This window comes from Talaromyces stipitatus, genomic scaffold (genome assembly GCF_000003125.1).
Source record: "Talaromyces stipitatus ATCC 10500 scf_1105507295527 genomic scaffold, whole genome shotgun sequence".
In the NCBI taxonomy this organism is placed as follows: Eukaryota; Fungi; Ascomycota; class Eurotiomycetes; order Eurotiales; family Trichocomaceae; genus Talaromyces; species Talaromyces stipitatus.
In genome coordinates this window covers 293,341-314,493 of record NW_002990114.1, presented here as the reverse complement: position 1 = coordinate 314,493, position 21,153 = coordinate 293,341, and the positions used below count along the sequence as shown (strand labels likewise).

The 21,153-nt window shown below is 44.4% G+C and overlaps 5 protein-coding genes across 5 annotated transcripts, besides 2 other annotated features; all 5 read left to right on the top strand.

Moving 5' to 3' along the window:
• Positions 1 to 259: 259 nt before the first annotated feature.
• On the top strand, positions 260 to 2,041 carry TSTA_081620 (ankyrin repeat-containing protein, putative; the record flags this gene model as incomplete). Its single annotated transcript, XM_002477847.1, has 2 exons — positions 260 to 390; positions 415 to 2,041. The coding sequence occupies 2 exons, from the start codon at positions 260 to 262 to the stop codon at positions 2,039 to 2,041; spliced, it is 1,758 nt and encodes a 585-aa protein (XP_002477892.1).
• Positions 2,042 to 7,148: 5,107 nt separating this feature from the next.
• On the top strand, positions 7,149 to 7,647 carry TSTA_081610 (uncharacterized protein; the record flags this gene model as incomplete). The annotated part of the gene is made up of 2 exons (XM_002477846.1): positions 7,149 to 7,462; positions 7,521 to 7,647. The coding sequence occupies 2 exons, from the start codon at positions 7,149 to 7,151 to the stop codon at positions 7,645 to 7,647; spliced, it is 441 nt and encodes a 146-aa protein (XP_002477891.1).
• A 1,928-nt stretch (positions 7,648 to 9,575) lies between these two features.
• Positions 9,576 to 12,255, top strand: TSTA_081600 (dynamin GTPase, putative; the record flags this gene model as incomplete). The annotated part of the gene is made up of 3 exons (XM_002477845.1): positions 9,576 to 11,438; positions 11,481 to 11,721; positions 11,780 to 12,255. The coding sequence occupies 3 exons, from the start codon at positions 9,576 to 9,578 to the stop codon at positions 12,253 to 12,255; spliced, it is 2,580 nt and encodes an 859-aa protein (XP_002477890.1).
• A 605-nt stretch (positions 12,256 to 12,860) lies between these two features.
• On the top strand, positions 12,861 to 17,295 carry TSTA_081590 (ankyrin 2,3/unc44, putative; the record flags this gene model as incomplete). The annotated part of the gene is made up of 2 exons (XM_002477844.1): positions 12,861 to 13,791; positions 13,839 to 17,295. The coding sequence occupies 2 exons, from the start codon at positions 12,861 to 12,863 to the stop codon at positions 17,264 to 17,266; spliced, it is 4,359 nt and encodes a 1,452-aa protein (XP_002477889.1). The 3' UTR covers positions 17,267 to 17,295.
• A 1,357-nt stretch (positions 17,296 to 18,652) lies between these two features.
• Positions 18,653 to 19,927, top strand: TSTA_081580 (uncharacterized protein; the record flags this gene model as incomplete). The annotated part of the gene is made up of 2 exons (XM_002477843.1): positions 18,653 to 18,788; positions 18,810 to 19,927. 2 exons carry the CDS (start codon positions 18,653 to 18,655, stop codon positions 19,925 to 19,927), a joined length of 1,254 nt encoding a protein of 417 aa, XP_002477888.1.
• Positions 19,928 to 20,579: 652 nt separating this feature from the next.
• Positions 20,580 to 20,599: a microsatellite.
• A 261-nt stretch (positions 20,600 to 20,860) lies between these two features.
• Positions 20,861 to 20,915: a microsatellite.
• Positions 20,916 to 21,153: the final 238 nt, after the last annotated feature.

The window sequence follows — 21,153 nt, the reverse complement described above, 5'->3', positions numbered from 1 at the left end:
ACGCTATTATAAATATAGAATAGTGTAGGAATAATGTTAATGCGGAGATAATACAGTATCTGTCGATACAGACTTTTATTTACAATACATGAATGGCGGTAAAATACAATAGTCTGAACACGTGTTCTAAAACTGCCTGGTAAAGTTAGTAGAGCAAGCCTAACACTTCTGTCTCCTGTTGACCAGCAACGGGTTCTTGGACTGAAATCCCGACTCCCAGCCTCTCAACGCTTTCTATGAACATCCCTAGCAAATCACAATGAAACTGATAGATTTACCTACTGAATTATTACAACTCCTGACAGAATTCCTCGAAACAGAAAAGGATATAAGCGCATTATCTCGGACCAGCCGACATTGTTATTCCGTGTTTATTCCATGTCTTTATCGGTATGACCGTCAAAATAAAAATAGCTTCGCACTACTATGGGCTGCTAAATACGGGAATGAGAGTACTGCTCGGATTAGCATCCAATACGGGGCTAATCCAGATCCAAAGGATGATCATAGCTCAACACCACTATCATACGCGGCATCAGAAGGGCATGAGGCAATAGTAAAGCTACTTCTCAACATGGATGGGGTCAATCTAGATTCAAAGGATAATGATGGCCGGACACCACTATCAGAGGCTGCACAAAAAGGACATGAGGCAATAGTGAAGCTACTTCTCAACACGGATACAGTCGATCCAGATTCAAAAGATAATCGTGGCCGGACACCACTATCATACGCGGCATCAGAAGGGCATGAGGCAATAGTAAAGCTACTTCTTAATATGGATGGGGTCAATCTAGATTCAAAGGATAATGATGGCCGGACACCACTATCAAGAGCTGCATCAAGAGGGCATGAGGCAATAGTAAAGCTACTTCTCAACATGGATGGAGTCAATCCAGATTCAAAGGATAGAGATAGCCGGACACCACTATTTTATGCTGCATTAAGAGGGCATGAGGCAATAGTCAACATACTTCTCAATGTGGATGGAGTCGATCCTAATTCAAAGGATTATTCTCGCCAGACACCACTATTTTATGCTGCATCAAAAGGGCATGAGGCAGTAGTGAAGCTGCTTCTCAATATGCATAGAATCGATCCAGATTCACAGGATAATTCTCGCCAGACATCACTATCAGAGGCTGCACAAAAAGGACATGAGGCAATAGTGAAGCTACTTCTCAACACGGATACAGTCGATCCAGATTCAAAAGATAATTATGGCCGGACACCACTAGTTTATGCTGCATCAAGTGGGCGTGAGGCAATAGTAAAGCTACTTCTCAATATGGATGGTGTCAATCCAGATTCAAAGGATAGAGATGGCTGGACACCACTATTTTATGCTGCATCAGAAGGGCATGAGACAATAGTGAAGCTACTTCTCAACATGGATGGGGTCGATCCAAATTCAAGAACTGATAATGGCCTGACACCACTGTCAATGGCTGCATATAAAGGGCATGAGGCAGTAGTGAAGCTACTTCTCAACATAGATACAGTCGATCCAGATTTAAAGGATAATAATGGCTGGACACCACTTTCAAGAGCTGCATCAAGAGGGCATAAGGCAATAGTAAAGCTACTTCTCAATACGGATAGGGTCGATCCAGATTCAAAGGATAATAATGGCTGGACACCACTATTTTATGCTGCATCAAAAGGGCATGAGGCAATAGTGAAGCTGCTTCTCAACACAGATGGAGTTGATCCAGATCCAAAGGATGATGGCTCGACACCACTATTTTATGCTGCATCAAAAGGGCATGAGGCAATAGTGAAACTACTTCTCAACACGGATGGAGTTGATCCAGATTTAAAGAATAATGATGGCCGGACACCACTGTCAATAGCTGCATATAAAGGGCATGAGGCAACAGTGAAGCTACTTCTCAACACAGGCAGAGTTGATCAAGATCTAAAGGATAATGATGGCCAGACACCACTATCAAGAGCTGCATCAGAGGGGCATGAGGCAATAGTTAAGTTACTTCTCAACACGGATGGAGTCGATCCAGATCCAAAGGATTATTCTTGCTAGACACCATTCTCATTCATTTGAATGGACTTAATAAGCGCAAAGTGGAGCGATGTCTTTAATTGTGCTTGAATGGCATTAACCAGCTTCAGCAATCTGAGACGAATTGAGTTGATTACTCACAATTATACCGTAAACTAACTACCCTTGAATTAATTATACAAAATGTTGAGCCGTTTTTATTTAACATTAGTTGTCGATTAAGATCCAGGAGAATCTATTGTAAAGTAACGCTATACCTTAGTAACAACATATATATTACGAAAACTAAAATGTCAGATATGGGCGAGAAAGCCGAAGTAAATGGCAGATTCTTCGTGTTTATAGTTACTCCGATCACTGCTGACATCTCGGGTCAATATTGGGCCGGCCACCTATGGAAAAACACGCATATACTACGGAGTAGGTAAAATAAATTTGCGCACTACCCAAGCCTACGAGTAGGTAGTGATACATGTAATTTACGGGCGTATCAAATCTGCGAATGCGCAATACGCCACGGAGAAAGTTACACGAGCGAGGGTTATTCCGGATCTAGCTGTATGTAGACTAGGAAACTCCTAGCACTGTTTCAGAAGAAAGAGAAGAGAGTGTTAGCTGTTACTCTGAAGGTGCAAACTACTGTACATTTGGGAATTAGATTCGTTTATCCAGGCTCAGAGTAAAGTGGAATCGCAATGAAAAAATGAGGAGGACGCCAATAAAGGAGATAAAGCCAGGGTGCTCATGACAACTTTTTTGATCTGTTGCTGTCTATCATTCGCATGCCATTTGTGGAATGTCTTAACGCTTCTGCAGAATCTTCTTGTTAAACATGGTATTTCCGTTTTGACTTCGCTTATGTTAAAAAGTCTGCCTGTAAATAACATGTATATAGCTATATGGACACATGCAGCCTCTAAGAATTAAAGCGTTCTCTGTTAGATCTTCGAAAGCTGATGGACACTAAGAGTGTCTGGATGTCTCACCACAGATATAACAAGGGATCCCACCAATACATTATTTGGTGATTTCTAGGTGGTGCATTCAGAGAAAACATAATCTTCGGAGGGAGTGATACTTGGCATGCTAACAACCGTAGCTTACAAAGCTTTCAGGCTTCAAAACTACAATGCAAAGACGTCCGTCAAAATCCTCTCCTTGACACCGAAGGCATAACTTGGAGGGCCCTGAATTCACCTCACTTGGGTTGCGAAAAGGACTTATTAGATCAGTCGCACTATCAACTTGACTTAGAATAACTAGGCTGCGTAGGATTTATCGTCGGCAGGCAAAGAACTGAGATTGCTGCGGTGTGACTAAAGCACTCATAGGGTCAGTTCAGAATTCTGTCTCCGTCACTAAGAGTACAATATGTCTCACTTCGGAAACTTTCTCTGGCGCAACTCCGCTAGTTGATGAGTCGCCTTTTGCATCTCCTCTAACATGTACGTTTCACAACGACGTGTAACAACCACCACCAGCTTCCCGTCGCTGTAATCTCGCGTCAACAAACTTCGCAAGTGCCATGTGTACACTTCCATCTCCGACTTCTTTAGTATCCCTAATGCCAATCGCAGTTTAAACCCCAGAATGAAGCCAACAGAGTACAATTTTCTCTTCCGTCTAACGCGGTCCCGCACATTGGCGGCGAATTGATTGCCGCTTAACAGCCCCTGAATTTCCTGTTCACTCATATTCTCTGCCTCGGCTGAACAACGCTCACAGCACTCAATATACATTAATGGAACGAACCTAAAGAAGGATTTGGGAATAATAATATATAGACATTTCGAGTGCCTCTTGCCTAGAGAATTTGGAAAATAGTTAAATTGGGTAACAGCGCCGCTCTTGCACGATCATCGTTCAGATCAATGGCCTGGCACACGAGTCTTTTTCGTTTTAGATGGTGTTGAATTGCATGTCTAATCTAGGCCTTACTCATAACAGGCGATGGCGAAACTTGGTTGGTTGGTACGCTGGCTAGCAAGAAGAACGATCTGAATCGAATGAGTCGATCCAATCCGTGACAGGCTCGTTGCGGATCGGTAAGTAAGACTTGATATAGTGGTATGTACATCAAAGAAATTTTAACGAGAAGTACTTGTGAAGCAAGAAATTTCGCCTCCATTTCAAGTGATCATATAGTGGGTCCTTCTTGTAACTATTCGAGAATATCCTGTTTTATTGAAGTAGCTCTGCGGACATTTGAGTCAGAGCTGCAACTGATTCAAAAGCAATTTAATCGGATTCAGCGCGTCAATATAGGTCTTAGTCTTTGTTTCCGTGCAATTTTAGAGAAGTCTTATTCGGCTGAAGTATAGACATAAAAATTGCCTGCACCCTACCGGTTGCTCATACTATCTGATGCTTCACAACCTCATCACCATGCGAAATATCGGAGCACTACGTGGCCTAGACCGGTTACCTATCGAGATCATCATCCTCATCCTTCAATTACTTCCATCATGGGAACGAAAACAACTGTCTGGGACAAACAGGAGAATGAGGGCGATATGCATACCGTCGATCTTCCAATTCGTTCGTTTTGAGTTCTCCAGAAGTGGTTTTCGAGAACTCAGAAACTTGTCTAACTCGGAGATCCGCCATCACGTTGTTTCATTTACGTATGTGGTACCGGAATTGCTGAAACCAGGTAAGAGAACTTTTTACATACCTGGAGACAGCTAGCTGACAATGATTAGATGTAGTCGATTTTAATTACTTCAAGTCAATGGCATTAACCCCAGAAGACTACGTTGAGGAGGCTAGATCATTGTATGACTTCGGGTATCCCCCAACCGAATGTCCCCCATACATGATGATATATCATTCGTTACAGAAGCTGTGTAAGAAGCAGAACTTGATTATAGAGGGAAACATGGACCAGACAGCGCTATCGCATTCCTTCCAAGTGTTTCCTCAAATGAGGGAGCTGACCCTCCATTTCTGCACGGTACTGGAATGTAATGAATGGCTGGAATCATACATTAAGCCGGACATGACGATGACGGAGAAGTCTTACGAGCACCACGTGCAGGTGATATCAAATGCTCTTGCTCTGGCTCGTCTGCGGGGTAGTCTAGTTGACACTGTTCATCTATCGGGGCTACATTTCCAGCCGCACCATGTAAAGCTTTCAGATCTCATGGCGTTATCTGGGGCTTTGCAGGAACTTTTGAGCGGCATGCGAAAACTTCGAGTGACGCAGTCCCAATCGGCTCTGGATTTGCTCTCTCAGTGCGCATTGGACGTGTGCCAAATCGACTTTTGTTCTTTACTGGTCAACTATGAAACTTTGAGGAATATTTTAGTCATAAACAAGAGCTCCCTCCGTTCGATCGGTTTCCATAACGTACAACTATCGGAGATGCCGGAAAGCATGCCGCCTCAACTGACAGCGAGCCTCTTGCTTAAAATTCTAAATCAGCCAAAAAATGCGCCAACTTGTGTGACAATCTGCCACTGTATGCCATATGGGAATAGAAATCAAAGGCTGTTATTGGAGGATACAGCAGATCAACTTCTTAGGTAGCTTAACATAGTGCAACTTAATGATAAAATAATGTCTTCGATTTATTCCAAATTCTAATGAATGAATACCTACAACAAAAGAGTCGCCAGCTAAGGTCGTACTACTTACAACAACATTTCCAACCTATGTTTTCGCTGTTGATGGCGCGAGAGCTTGTCTTTTCTCATCAGCTTTCCCCCGCATCTTCCCATTTGACATGGAACCATCTCTCTGTCAATTGCATCGACATCTTGATGGGTAATCATATGTCGACGGAGGTCAGCATTATCTCCGAATGCCTTGTCGTCTTGTTCAGGGCTACAAGGCAGACCAGGGAAAATGTATCTTTGGCAACTCGTGTCAGAACATACGTATGCTCTACGGTGTTTACTGAAAGATGAAGTTAGAAGAGGCATTTGGAGATGAGACATTGAAAAAGTCTGGACGAGATACATACTTCCAGCGATGGCCTTTGGAAAATTGTCGTCCGCAGTGGTTGCAATTTACTAGTGCATGCTGCTTGCGAGGCTCGGGAACTCCTAGAGTCGCTCTAGAGTTATAGTTGTGGGTGGTAATGGATAAATCAGAAGGGAGGTTATCATTAAAATCGAGATGCGAAAGTTCTTCGAGTTGATGCGAGGAACCAAGTTGACTAAATAACTCTCCGTCGTTCGTTTGATGAGGCTGGTGTTGGCTTGTCGAGGTTTGATCCTGGAAGGGACCTTCGGTGGCCTCCTTATCTAGCCACGCTGGGTTGACAGTCCCGTCACCGAAAAGAAGAAGTTGTTGTAGTTGGAGATTTGACTGTCGATCAGAGGCTAGATGTTGAGAATCAGAGATGGGCTTCCGCGATCAGGAAAGAATAAATATGGTCTGTTCACCCTTTGCAACACCTTTCTTCAAGCAGATACAAACGGAGAGGTCTAGAGGAGGTTCGGAATTAAAACGCTCAAAAGCTGAACAATATGGTGCAAAAAGAACTTGTATAAATGAGAGATGTTCCGGTAACTGAAATCACTAGTACAAAAAGATGCGATAATGAATGTGGATTGAGGGACAGCTGTTGTGTCTTGTTCAGAAGGATGGAGATGACAGGCCGGCTGCCCCTGATTCAGAAAAGAATTCTTTATCGGTGGGTTCTCTGGCGTATTTATATTTGACGTACTGACATGGACAGATCTAGCTCATCATTGAGGTGGGTCTTGCGGCAGAGGCCCTAGCGGGAATGCCCCCGAATACAGTTGCTTAATTGGTGTGCTGGACCATCCTGCATATAAAGTGCGTGTTCATGTACAGAGGATGTATTAGCTCACCCGGAATTATGACATATCTTCCAAAATGCCCCCAATCTGGAGTCTGTGATTGACTGATCAGACAAAAAGCGACGTGACCGTGCGAAAGTGGAGGAGTTTCGTGTAAGACACATGCTACAAATATTGGACTGCCTTTTTAAAATGCATTCAAGATCAAGCATTCAACGAGGTCGGTCGTTTTTTGCACCTTTGAGGCTTGGAAGAGTTATAAAAGCAGAGCTGAATCCACCCATGTCATAAACCTCCCCATCAATCTCTGAAGTGTGAGTTCAATTCTAATTAGTGCTTGCTATCTCCGTTTACGATGTCTTCCTTTTGCTGTTCCTTCATCACCCCTTATAGAGAGGCTCGCCTGATGCACGAGACCAAGTTCCAGCGATTCATGGCATGGGCAGGAAATTCCCAATCTTCTCCCGTGTCAAACTCAGACTCGTACTTTCGGAATCCCAACAATGTTCCAGAATTTGCCGTACAATTTGTCCAGCAAGTCAATTATGGCCCTGTCGAGGCCAAGCGCTACTTTATCCCAGACCCGGATAGCTTCGCAGAGAGCCAAGGTGGATTTTTGGAGGTTACCGAGCAAGATTTGATCATCGGAAACTTTCAGAAATTGAATGCGTCAGTCCACTTATCAGATGATCCATTCTCGCGTTCAAATAAAACTGATTTGAAGAAGGTACAAAAATTATAAATGTGGTGCTCATAACAAGTTCTTTGAGCTCAACCTTTACCAGAAGGACCCTGTCAATCAACACCACTGGAGATTCAACATCTCTCGCCCAGCTAGCGATATTGATATTTGAACAAGGCACTTACGACCTCAACTAGGATTACTGCTCGCGTGTGACTAGTATGGAATATTTTACTACTTGATTAGTCTACCGAGTCCATAGCAATGTATCAGCTTGAATTCTATGTTCAAATATTAATTCACAGTATTCTCTCGTGATACAGACGAAACAAGAGGAAAGGTTGCCAAATCCGAAAGTAATGGCCATATTAAGATTTTTGAAAGGAAATCAAACCCGCAATTTCAGTGCTTAATTGTAGCGACCAGTGCGCAAGCGCTTTAAGCGGCCACCATGAGCAGGGAGTTCAAAGGCCTGGAGCGGGTTGTGGGGCGTCTAGGGCCAGAAAGCAATTAGACTTGAGCATCACGTTGACGTTCTTCATACACCTGGCGGGGATGTCCTTGGTGTGAGAATTGTGTGTGGAAGCCCATTGAGATTTGGTATTCAACGGTTGTCTCAGACATGGTTCCAGATTCGGCCCGGTGGGTATCATCTACCTTGGGCCGATTCAAATAGGATAATCTAGATTAATAGCATTGGTCATTCCTTCATGCAGGTAGTTGAGTCGGATCGTTTCCGATTTCTGCAAGAAGGTAGTAATTCATTCAATCTAAAAACTTGGGATCGATTGAATCGGGTCAAAAGCTTCAACTCTATCAGCTAGACTTGTAGTGAGTTTGTTCTCTGAAGAAGTAAGCCAAAAAGCCATGTATAAGATCCAGCATCCCCCTCGATAAATCAAGGTTAAAAGAGCACCTATGCTATATTTCTCTCGAGCTGAACACGATGGAAACGGCACTCACAAAGAACGAAACAAAGCCATCTGCCTCCCTTTCTAGCGCTCAGATCGAGCGAAGGCGGTACCTTCAGAAGCGCAATCGGCGTAGAGAAAACCTAATAAAAAAGGCATTCCAAATGTGCATCATTTGTGACACTGAAATATTCCTCGGCATCCGTGTCAAGGAAACCGGCCAGGTCACAACATTTTGCTCAGAATCTACCGGTATCTGGTCCTCTTCATTATCTTCTTTGGTATGTTATTTATAAATTGAAAAATGCACCATGGCATGCTAAAGGTACGTATTTTAGGAGTCGTACTACCCGGTTCCTATTCACAAGACACTAGACGATTTCCTGCAAACACGAAAGGAAAATGAGGAGGACCAAAAGCAGGAAGCTGATAGAGAGGTTTTAACTGATTAATAATTGTCTCGCCTGTCTGGAATGCTTTTTTATGGTCACGTATTGTATATCGCCTAGGGTTATGTGGACCAAGGATTACCATATTGGAAAGATGCAGGGAAATGTATCAGATATTTGAGTCCGACGGTAGACAATGCTATCAGATATTCTGAAAGTAAGGAATATAGCAGGCTCTTGAATTCCCTTGCAACGACTTTGATCTAGACCTTCCATGTGATACAAGATAGCAACGAAGATTCTTCTTCATTTTCTGCGATAGGCGCAATCACTCAGAAGGTGAGGCTGAAAATTGCAACACAAACTGCAATGACCGATGGATCATATATTGTCCGTAAATACTACTTCAAAGTGTATCGATACTTTTGTTGGCATAAACAATCTTTGTGCTGTTTCTGCCATTTGTTTCTGCCTTTATTCAGATTGTTTCATTACATATAAAGGCTTCTTTGCGTACGGTACATCTCTTTGACAGGATTGTTTCATATTGGAGTCTCAAGGGATGGTCAGTATCAGGATAGAAGTATCACAATCTTGCTCACAAGCATAAATAGCTAGTGTTTTCCACTGTTGGTACAAGGATTAGTTAGATTAATCAAGCAATTTCACTTCCCTCCTTACAAAATTTCCTACGTCAACTTTCTCCTACGTCAACTTTCTCCTACGCCAACTTTCTCCTACGCCCCTGATATTAGAAATCATTCTGTCTTGCTTACTCGACACCTTTACATACTATGGTAATGACGGCATTCTCTACAGATGCTCTATCCGGCATCTGCACGCAGGAGCAACTTAGCCTCCTGGACTCGGTGGACACTTTGCGTTTACAAGGGATCAGTCACTATGTGTCGCTACCACAAATTATCGTCTGCGGCGATCAATCGTCTGGGAAGAGCTCCGTTTTGGAAGCAATATCTGGGGTTGCATTCCCAGTGAAGAGTAATCTCTGTACAAGGTTTCCCACTGAACTAGTGCTACGCAAGAGTTCGCAGATCGGGGTGAGCGTATCTATCGTCCCTCACCCCTCAAGAAGCGAATCAGAACAGCGCTCATTAAGCACATTTCGAGAAACCCTAGACAGTTTCGACAGCTTACCCATTCTGATCGAAAATGCTAAAAGTATCATGGGAATCTCGACGCACGGCAAAGCCTTTTCAAATGACATACTCCGGGTAGAGGTCGCAGGACCCGATCGGCCTCATTTGACCATTGTTGATCTTCCGGGCCTCATCCACTCAGAAACCAAACAACAGTCCGCAGCGGACGTGACGCTTGTACAAGAAGTCGTGCAGAAGTATATGAGAGAACCAAGAAGTATTATTCTAGCGGTTGTCTCGGCTAAAAATGATTTTGCAAATCAAATTGTGCTTCGTCTGGCTCGCACTGCGGACGAATCCGGATATAGGACCATGGGGGTTATCACAAAACCTGATGTTCTGATTCCTGGTTCGGAAACCGAGAAAATGTTCGTTTCGTTAGCCAAAAATCAAGAGGTCGACTTTCGTTTGGGATGGCACGTTCTGAAGAACATGGATACTGAAAAGGGTCGAGCAACACTCTCTGACCGTGACGCAGAAGAGCGGGAGTTCTTCTCGCAAGGTGTCTGGGAGTTCATGCCCAAGAATTTACTTGGGATCGACGGGTTAAGAGACCGTCTGAGCACACTGCTGCTGTCTCAGATAGCCACTGAGTTGCCAAATTTGATTGACGAGATAAAAGTTCAAGTTGACAAGTCGAACGAGGAGCTAAAACGCCTTGGTAATGCCCGGGAAACTTTACAGCAGCAGCAAGCTTATCTTTTTCATATCAGCCAGGCATTTCAAACAACCGTGAAAGCTGCCGTTGATGGAACATACAATAGTGCCTTTTTTGATGACATACACGCTGACTCGGGATATCGAAAGCGACTGCGTGCAGTGGTTCAGAATCTAAACGAAACTTTCGCGGACAATATTAGCCGTCATGGTCATCGCAGAAAGATCGCTCCTTCAAGTGACCCCAAGAATCTTGATCACGACGGTCAAATCATGCTGACCCGTGCGGAATACATCCAACATATTGAGAAGATTCTCAAAAGAACTCGAGGCCGAGAGTTACCGGGAACCTTCAACCCAATGATAATCTCTGAATTGTTCATGGAGCAATGCACGTTATGGGAAGGTATTACCAGCAGCCATATTTCTCAAGTAGCAGATGCCGTAAAACAATTCATAGGCTCAACAATTGCACATATCGCTGATAACGCCACTTCGACAGTTCTAATGCGGGAAATTTTTGAGCCTAAATTAGACGATCTTCGACAAGCAGGACAAGAAAAAATCTTGGAATTGCTCTTACCACATACCCACGGCCACCCTATCACCTATAATCATTATTTCACCGAGAACCTACAGAAAATTCGCAACGAGCGCCGTGAGAAGGAGATCATGAGATCCATTCAAGCCTTCTTCAACGCATCAGACATGAAAACAGTTGCCAGTGAGGTCGGATCTGTAGACCTGCAGGGTCTATCTCGTCGAATCATCCAGTCTACAGAGCCTGACATGGGTCGGTTTGCGTCTGCTGAGGCGTTGGATTGCATGCTGGCATATTACAAGGCGAGTGTTTCCTGCGATGCTATATGATCCATATTGACTGTATCATAGGTGGCTCTGAAGCGCTTCATCGATGATGTTGCTGTTGAGGCAGTTGAAAATAAGCTCGTCGTACCACTATCGGATCTTTTCTCCCCTATTGCGGTATTTGAAATGACACCAGAGATGGTCACCTGTATCGCGGGTGAAACCAAAGAATATCGGAGCCTAAGAGAACAATTGACTAAAAAGCTCGATATTCTCGTCAGAGGTCTGGAGACCTGTAAAAAGTTTGTCGGAATTCGTGGCATAGGTATGGTTTATAGTTGATTTGCAAAGACCCTATACTAATAACCTAATTTACTATCTAGTCATAGAAAGCAACATAAAACCGGCTTCCGCCAGTGTCATCCATTCGCCTCGAGGAGAACTTCATTCTTCAGCATCTAAGCAGTCTGAAAATTTTTCATTGCTCGCCGGGGAAACTGATGCCCAAGTCACCCCGCCAGAGGACTCCCAGCTCTCCCCAATCATTTTATCTGACCAGCCCGAAAGAATTGATCTGGTCCCAGTCGAGAGTCTAAGTGACTGTACTCCTCTCGCCCCAGCCGAAGATCAGAATATCGCTAATTCTATCCCAGAGTGGATCCAAGATACAATACCTGATGCTTTAGAGCAGGAAAGATCTGCTGATGTCACTGTCAATATAGATCCACCTGGGCCAGCAGAAGAAGAAAAGTCGTCATTAATGATTGGCAAGTCTAAAAAAGCCAAGAAGAATAAGAAAAAGAAAAAGTTAGCTGGCAAGGAACTGGATATGTCTATGGAGCAGAACGCACTGGAGTGACTCGAGATTTGTGGTTTCTGCAAAGTCAGTTGATCTACCGTTAGAACTATATCCAATTGCAGCGCCCCAACACAACAATAAGAGGTTTTTCAAATCATCCAATGTCCTAATCAATATATATAGTTAAGTTAAAATAAAGCATATTACTGAGAGAGTAGAAGACCAGCCACTCTGATTGCAGCCGTTCACTTACACAGGTCTTTACCCGAATCCTATTCTTCGGACATAGAACGTTGAAGAATGGTGACGTGGCTCCGAATCTCAGATTCAGAAATCGGACTGGCTCTCGGACGGGCACAAACTATGGTCAATATAGCCAATTGCCTCCTTGCCATATGCTGCCAACCACTCCGGATTCTGCCTCGTTTAATTGCATGGATCATAATACTTTTTGCCAGAGAACTGGCTTATGCGTTGGCGTTAACCCAACAATCAGCCTTGCGCACAGCCTGCCTGCAGTACGCAGCCGAGCAACCCCGCTCGATGTCCTAGACTCCGATCTTATAAAGATGCATTCAAGGCCATCGAGAGTGATAGAAACTATCTTAATCAAAACCGTGAAGGACTTACTATTCCACTACAACGCGCTCAGATATTATACTGCAATGGCGATTTTGACACTTTCGCACGATGACTACACCGTAGCATGGGTCTGCGCGCTACCAGTGGAACTAGCTGCGTCCCAAATCATGTTAGATGAACGTCACGGTCCCCTTCCTCAGGCGTTTAGTGATGACAACATCTATACTCTCGGTAGCTTGAACGGCCATAACGTGGTGATTGCTTGCTTGCCATCAGGAATATACGGGACCACATCGGCAACCACGGTGCTAGTACAAATGCTGGCCACATTCCCGTCACTGCAATTTGGCCTAATGGTCGGCATTGGAGGCGGAGTACCTACGAATGTTGATATTCGGCTAGGCGATGTCGTGATCAGCAAGCCGACTGGGAACGGAAGTGGTGTAATACAATATGATTATGGGAAGAAAACCCAGGCCGAACTTCAGCTCACAGGATTTCTCAACAAACCGCCCAAAATATTGTTGACAGCAGTGAGCCATTTGGAGAAAGACCGAATGCAGGGGAAGCGAGTAATCAAGCAGATTGTGATGAGGGCACTCGAATCCAACAACGATATGAGAAAGCAATTTTCCCGGCCCACTAATGATTTGCTTTTTCATGCAACATATCAACATCAAGACGGCACCCATGACTGCTCAACGTGCGACCGGACGCAACTATTGTCTCGTCCGCCACGAGTGACAGACGAACCAGATTTCCATTATGGAATAATCGCTTCCGGGAATCAAGTTATGAAAGATGCAGAGACACGTGACCGAGTCGCCAAGGGACAGAACATCCTCTGCTTTGAGATGGAGGCGGCAGGTTTGATGGATCAACTTCCATGCTTAGTGGTCCGTGGAATTTGTGACTACTCGGATTCTCACAAACGAAAAGAATGGCAGGGTTATGCGGCCCTGACTGCGGCAGCTTATGCAAAACAGCTGCTGTCCGTTATTCTCCCAAGACAACGTATGTCATCTTCTTTTCAAGTCACCTATACACTGACAAGGTCACAGGAAAACAATTCACTCCTGAGGAAGAGGCGTGCCGGCGAAGTCTTTTCATAATCGACCCCGAGGAAAATAAGAACGCGCTGAAGCGACGCAAAGGAGACCGCGCTCCTGGCACATGCGACTGGATCAAAGACACGGACGAACTTCGGGCTTGGCTCGCATCGCCTAGAGCCCCTTCTGAAAGAGTGATGTGGTTTTATGGTTACCCAGGTACTGGAAAAACAACCATGGCGATCACCCTGGTGGACATTCTCTTGAATCAATGTGATATGATAGGCCAAAAAAAGGCTCTTGCATACTTCTTCTGCGACTCCAGTTCTCCAGAAGGTTGTACAGCAACTGCGATACTACGTGGTCTTCTATCCCAGCTGGTTAAGCAACGCCCGCATTTAATGAAACACTTACTCCCCAAGTTTAAGGAGCGTGGGGAAAAGCTGTTCGATTCATTTGATGCATTGTGGGCCATATTCATTGAAGTAGGATACGATAATGCATATCAACAACTTTACTGTATCATTGATGCCTTGGACGAATGCGACCAAAGTTCGCAGAGAATGCTGTTGACGCAAATTACCCAAAGTTGTGGAAATCAGAATGATCCCACAGTCGGTAGAATACACTTTCTGATAATTAGTCGACCGTTCCCTGAAATCCGGGAGTACCTCCATCCATATAGATCGAAAGACTTGTGCAGTTATCAGGAAGTCCAGGATGATCTTCAGGGATTCATTGACCAGAAAATCAATGAGCTTGCATTGAGAAAATGCTATACCGGGAGAACAAAACGAGATGTATCACGCATACTTAAAGAAAAGGCAGAAGGAACCTTTCTATGGGTTGGTATTGCGTGTGAGGAATTGGCACGTAGCGGATCACGAGATGCAATCAAGAAACTACAGAGCTTACCACAAGGATTGCATTCCCTCTATGCCAAATTGCTAGAAATGGCCCTAGAAGCGGATAAAGACAGCTTCGATACTGTTTCACGGATCCTTGCCGTTGTCGCAACGTCGAGACGTCCTCTTAGCGTGCCAGAGCTATCTATCGCCTGCAAATTCTACCAAGAAGAGGATAATGAACATCGACTGAAGTTTACAGAGGAATATATCGATATATGCCGTCTTATGGTTGTTATTCAAGATAGAGTTGTGCGCCTTTTGCACAAGTCAGTCAGAGATTTTCTTCTGATTTTGACACACCCATTCTCTATAAACGAGCTGCAAGTCCACGCATCTCTGGCAAATAGGTGTGTTGAATACATTTTGGACAATATTGGTCTCCTTGACGAGCAAGTGGATCAAAAGCGTGATTCGTTTCTTGAATATGCCACTCTTTACTGGCCCGAACACGCCGGATCTGCTGGCATGGAATTCAATATCCTGCCTGAATATCAGCGGTTTTTCCATTTCGATTCAGTCGAGCGTGAGGTGTGGTTGGACTCGTATCGCAGGCACCGTCCTGTTCCCCAACGATTTTCCATTTTACATGTCGCAGCAACATGGGGCATCAAATACCTTCTTATTTCTCTTTTATTCACGGACTCGACCATCTATGGATTGATAAAAGAGTATATAAGATCCCTGAGGATTCCGCACAAGATCCAACCTTGTATAGATACAATTGATGACAGTGGGAGAACTCCACTCCATTGGGCGATAATGGAATCCCAGAATGGAGTTGTAGATCTTCTTTTACGACAAGGTGCGAATCCTGATGTGCAAGACAATAAGTCCAGGTTGGCCCTTCATTTTGCAGCAGAAGTCGGCAATGAAAACTTAGTTCAGCTGTTCGCTCGTACACCGAAAAGCTTGGAGGCAAAAGATGTTTATGGCCAATCTCCACTGCTCATTGCAGTAGAAAACATGCATGCTGCGACCATTTATCGTCTGGTGGATGCTGGGGCTCACATTCACACTTTCAACAACATGCACCAGAATGCCTTACATCACATTTGCAAAGCTCAGAAGTCTGGTAACAGTTGCACATTGTTAGCATATTTCATGGCTAGGGGCGTTTCCATCAAGGAACCTGATGTACAGAATATGACCCCTTTTCTGTACGCGATCGCATGTGGGCGACAGGATCTATCGCTTCTCCTTCTTCAAAATGGATATGATGTGAACCTTGCAATCCGAAGGCGGTCTTGGACTCGCCAGATTCAAGATCGGTCCATTATTTACAAGCTTGATGAGAAGCATGAAAACCTATCAAATAAGTCCTTTTCTCCAGGGATGACCGCGCTTCACTTTTCAGCATTGAACGCAGGCGTGGGAATGACCGAGTTTCTATGTCGCCATCATGCCGACCCTAATGCAGTATCTGAGACTGGCGACACACCATTGCATTTGGCAATTCGACGCAGGGCTCTGGGGTTGGGATATGAGGATTACTGGACGACTGGAGAATATTCTGTTGAGGAATTAAGCAATTACATCACTGACTGGGAAAGTGAAGAAGCCTCTGAGATCTATGAAGAAATTCATACAGCTAGAGTACGTATCGTTGACGTGCTTCTGAGTACAGTCTCAATTGATGTCAATATTGCCAATGAGCAGGGGGATTGTCCATTGCATGTGATTCCATTCGATAAATGTTATGCGTCAGACTTATTACTAAAGCTGATCGAAAAAGGGGCCGATACATCAAAATCAAACAAAAAAGGTCAAACATGTCTTCATCTAGCATGTGATGCGGGAAACTTGGATGCCGTTCGAATATTGATAAGTCGGGGTTGCAGCACTACCTCACAAGATATACATGGATCAACTCCGCTTCATTGTGCCATCAGGGAAAATCGCCCTAGTGTTGTACGATTGATTTTGGAACAACATCCTCAGCAGCTACTTGGGAACTGTCAGCAGAGTGGCTTGTCCCAAGCAAAACTTCTACATCATCATGTAAAATCACTTTGTTGCTCTGTTGAGATCATCAACTTACTTTTAGAGTGTGGAATTGGACCCAATGAACAGGATGAGAACGGCGACTCCGTTCTTAGCCTATATCTACGGTCATTTCACCTGCGTCTTCAAGTAGATGTCTTCGACTGTTTAGTTCGGAATGGGGCCAGTATGAACTGGTCGGGCAAAGGGAAGGAGAGTCTGATACACCTAGCGATGCAACAGTTTCATAGAGATAACTTTCTTATTCTCAAGCATTTGTTGCAATATTTTGATATAAGCGCGAAAGACGCTAAGGGCCGCAATGTACTGCATTATGGAGCAATTCACGGTGCCTTCAACAAAGACTTGACGAACTTCCTGCAAGAGAAAAACATTTTCAATTCACTCCATGAGAAGGACTTGGATGGCAAGACGCCTCTTGACTATGCAGAAGAGGAAGCACAACGCAAACGACATCCCCATCTTTTTGAAGGAAAACGGTGGTACGAGTCAGTACACAATCTTAGGTCTCTCCAAGAAGATCCTATATGAAAGAACATTTATCAGTGTCTATACAAGCACGATCTGTCCCAGTGGATGTAAGCAACAGACTTATGGCTGGAGGTCAGAAGTGTGTAGTATGGATTAGAGTGACAATGGATGTGAGGATTTCAGGAGTCGAGTGGAGAGCTGCGGGTGACTCAAACAGACAAGGCAATCCAATCCTGGCCATATTTCCGGCTTTCCTTAGTGATTTGCAACCTTTATATCAAGGATTGGCTGCGTGGTCAAGTGATTCAGCTCTTAGTTCCAGTATCCAAGCAACCTGCCCACCGAAGAGGGTTTCAAAATCTTGAGCCCAGAACCTCGAGTCTCTTTCCAGTCCAACCGAACGCCCTCAAAAGATTGCATTGTAGCCACAAAAACTTGACTGAGCTTTCTTATAAGCCAGTTTTATTGTGTCCAGTTATCGAATCGTGTAATGCTTTCAAGTTACAAATAGATGCTTTTGATCGATGCGTTTGATCAATTGGGCCCATGTGGAATCTTCGTATGAGTGGTAGGGTCAGAATCAATCAAGCGAGTGTCGATGTTTACCATTTCAGAGTTGACAGAGGACGGCAATGTCTCTAGTGCTGAACGACGATTGGATTGCAAATGCGTCCTTAAGTCAAATTTCCAAACATGCTTTTTGACAGCAATACAGCTAAATGTGATAGTTGGACCTACGGGATATCCCCGGACAGGCACCAGGACGGTCTTTCCCGTCATAACTCAGGATAGGGCTCAAAGCCCTAGGCGGTACTGGATTGGGGAATAGTCCCAGGCGGTGGGTAAGGAAGCTCGCACAGAGTCGTCTAAGAATCCCTATCTACAGCGCAGACATGTTTTGCCTTCTTTTTCCCTTCTCCCTAATATTCCATTAGGCAGCTTGCACGAGATAACTAGTGAGGAAATGAATCTAAGAAGGGCCTCGAGCTTTTCATATATTTATAGTCTTCCACACGTAAGACAGTATAGGATTTGACGGTAATCTCCTACAATACCATACGAACCAGATCCTTTGTTGACAGGCGCCCCGGTGATACCGAAGCGGAGCTGAATCCGGTAATCCCTGCCGTAGAATTCTAACCCCTGGGTCAACACAAATACTATGTAACGGCTGAGCGCGAGTCCCCTTCCGTTCCTAGCTTGTAGATAGGGCACCAATCCGTAGCCCTATTGGCGCCGTATTAGGAAATCATCTCAACATCAGATGTCAAAGCCAGATAGGGAAAGGTGCCTCACACAAAAGGCCTCGCAGATGGCTGAAGCAAGATTTCTTCCTTTTTCCTTTTCTCCCCAGCATCATTTCCTTGCTTGACTCGAATCTCATCTACGAAGTCTTCAAAATTTCGCCAGTGCACTTTTTCCAAGGTTGTTCGCCATTATAACATCATGTATCAAGACAACATCAATCTCTGTATCGTCTTGCTTGTCACACTCATCTTCATTACTACTATCTCGGCACGTCGATATGTCCGAGTCCTCGCTTTAGAATCGTTTAATCGAAAGGAAATTTATTCCACACCGAGTGATATACGTTCAGTCATAGCGGCAAAAAAGATCCACGGTCGAGAAAATCACCTTACACCACTCAAATCCAGAAGCTCGCAAAACGAATCACTACAGCAAACATTTGGAATTCAAAATGCTTTTACAAGTGCAGAAGAAGGATACGTTAAGGAGTTCGTTAAGATGTCGAGGGGTCTTGTCAACATCTCGAGTGACAGCTGGGATATCATTGCTTCAACGACTCAAGACGCCGTGGAGCGATGGAAAAGCGATGTCCAAGGTGCTTGTGAATCTCGATTTGAAGTTGAACTCGTACCTATAGTGCAGTCATTGACATTGAACGCTGTTCTAACGGCACTTTTCTTCCTCAAGAAAGAAGCTGCCACCAAGGGTGTCCCATTCAAAGCCCTTACTAAGCTGGCTAAGGCTATTAATGACTCGTGGATTATGTCAAAACAAAAGGACACCCTCATAGCATTTGAACATAATGATCAATTACGAACAGCTCTCATTGAGGTATTGCCAGATGAGAATATCTCGAATCCGCGCGAGAACCCGTTAAACTTGATATTGCCTGGTTTCGAAACTATGTGGCGAATCGTCTTACGATGCTTTCTTGAGGTCGCGTATAAAACAGGTAAAGCGCATTCCAACTGGAAAGAAGCGCTTGTGAATTACTCTGAAAAGCCTACGGCAGAGCAATTCAAACGAGTCTTTTTACCGGACCGGGTATCTGCAAACAGTCTGGTCAAAGAAGCACTTCGTCTTTACCCACCAACGAAACGGATACATAGAGCCTGGAGGGAAGCAAGTTCCCCTAAACCGAAGGAGGTCGCCGGGGATATTGAAGCTTGCCATCTGTCGACGAGCATCTGGGGACTAACAGCTGGACAATTTGACCCTTCACGCTGGGAAAAAGTGACAAGGGAGCAAGAAGAAGCATTTTTACCTTTTGGTTCTAAACCATTCGAATGCCCGGCGAAACCACTGTTTGGACCACGGCTAGTAGGTTTACTGGTTGGAACTTTACTGAGTGCATTTTCACATGACTTGACGTTGGTTTCAGTATATGGAGATACGGTAGAATTCGGAACGAAGAGACTCAACAACGAGAGGAGCGGATGCTATGATTTGTATCTAGAACTGGTTCGTAATTAAGTTAGTGATTTCGCTTACTGCGTTAATTGCAAGGACTGGAGAGGATTTCCCACCCTCATTGATTATTCATGAGCCTACAGATGATGGCTACTATGCCATAAGATGCTTGAAATGCGAGACAATGATACTATTTGTCAATGGGAAGTTGTGCATATCATATTCACATTTGTATGTAGGTAACCATTAAGTATCTAAATATATGCGCTCCCTGCCGAGGCGAATAGAAAAAGGAAATCTCTGCGATATCAAACAGAAGGGTGATGGGGGCAAAAAGGGGCGCAGTCGGGTCCTTGATCGATAATTGGGTTACATTCGTACATCCGATAGTGAGTTATTATTGGTGCTTCTCTATCAACTGGTCTCAACTTGCGCTTCAGCTGCATCTTGGATTGGTTCTAGCTCCACAGACACATTGGGGTTTCAGCATCCCAGGATGCCAAAATTCTAGGTCGTATGACTATAAAAAGGCATCTATCTACACTTCTGCTCTTATTGTAAAGAAATCGGTGGATGGATCGTATAGACTCAGAGGATTGATATCGTTCAGTAATAGTGATCAATGATCAGTTGCTTGTCCGTATTAATAAGGAGATGATTCGATGCGTTGAATCTCTGTGTATTGCTTGTCTCTCTAGTTACATACAACTCAGGGGTGTGTGTGTGTGTGTGTGTATTTAACGGCCGTGGATCGTGACTCGCACGCTTTCCACCAATCCCTACTGGGACATAGGCCGCCGAGGGGTAAGCCTCGGGCTTCAGGTCCTATCAGATTTATATACAAATAAGGGACTCTTTGGCGCATTTCCATAGCTGCCGTGGTCTTACAGGGAGTCCACTTCCGAGTGGGTTTTAGATATTTGCCAGCTGCAATGGTCCACCTACGCTCCATGACCCATAACTCTACCATAATAGTAATCAAGCAGTGAGAGTTTAAAAGAAAGAAGGAAAGAAGGAAAGAAGGGAAGAAAGAGAGAAAGAAAGAGAGAAAAGAGAGATATAAGGGAAAAGTAGGGCTGACTTAGCTAGGTGCTAAGGAGAGGTTGGCGAGGACAGATATCCTCAAAAAAACGGGTCTCTGCTAGCCATCTAGCTAGTTTTTGTGCTCCTTTCGCGGTGCCTAGAAGGAAGGATATGACCTCAGAAGGAGGTCCAGGAGGACGAGGGGCTCGTCTCTTAGCTATATAGCAGAAGAAGAAATGTAGAGGTGCTTTTCGTGCTCCACATCG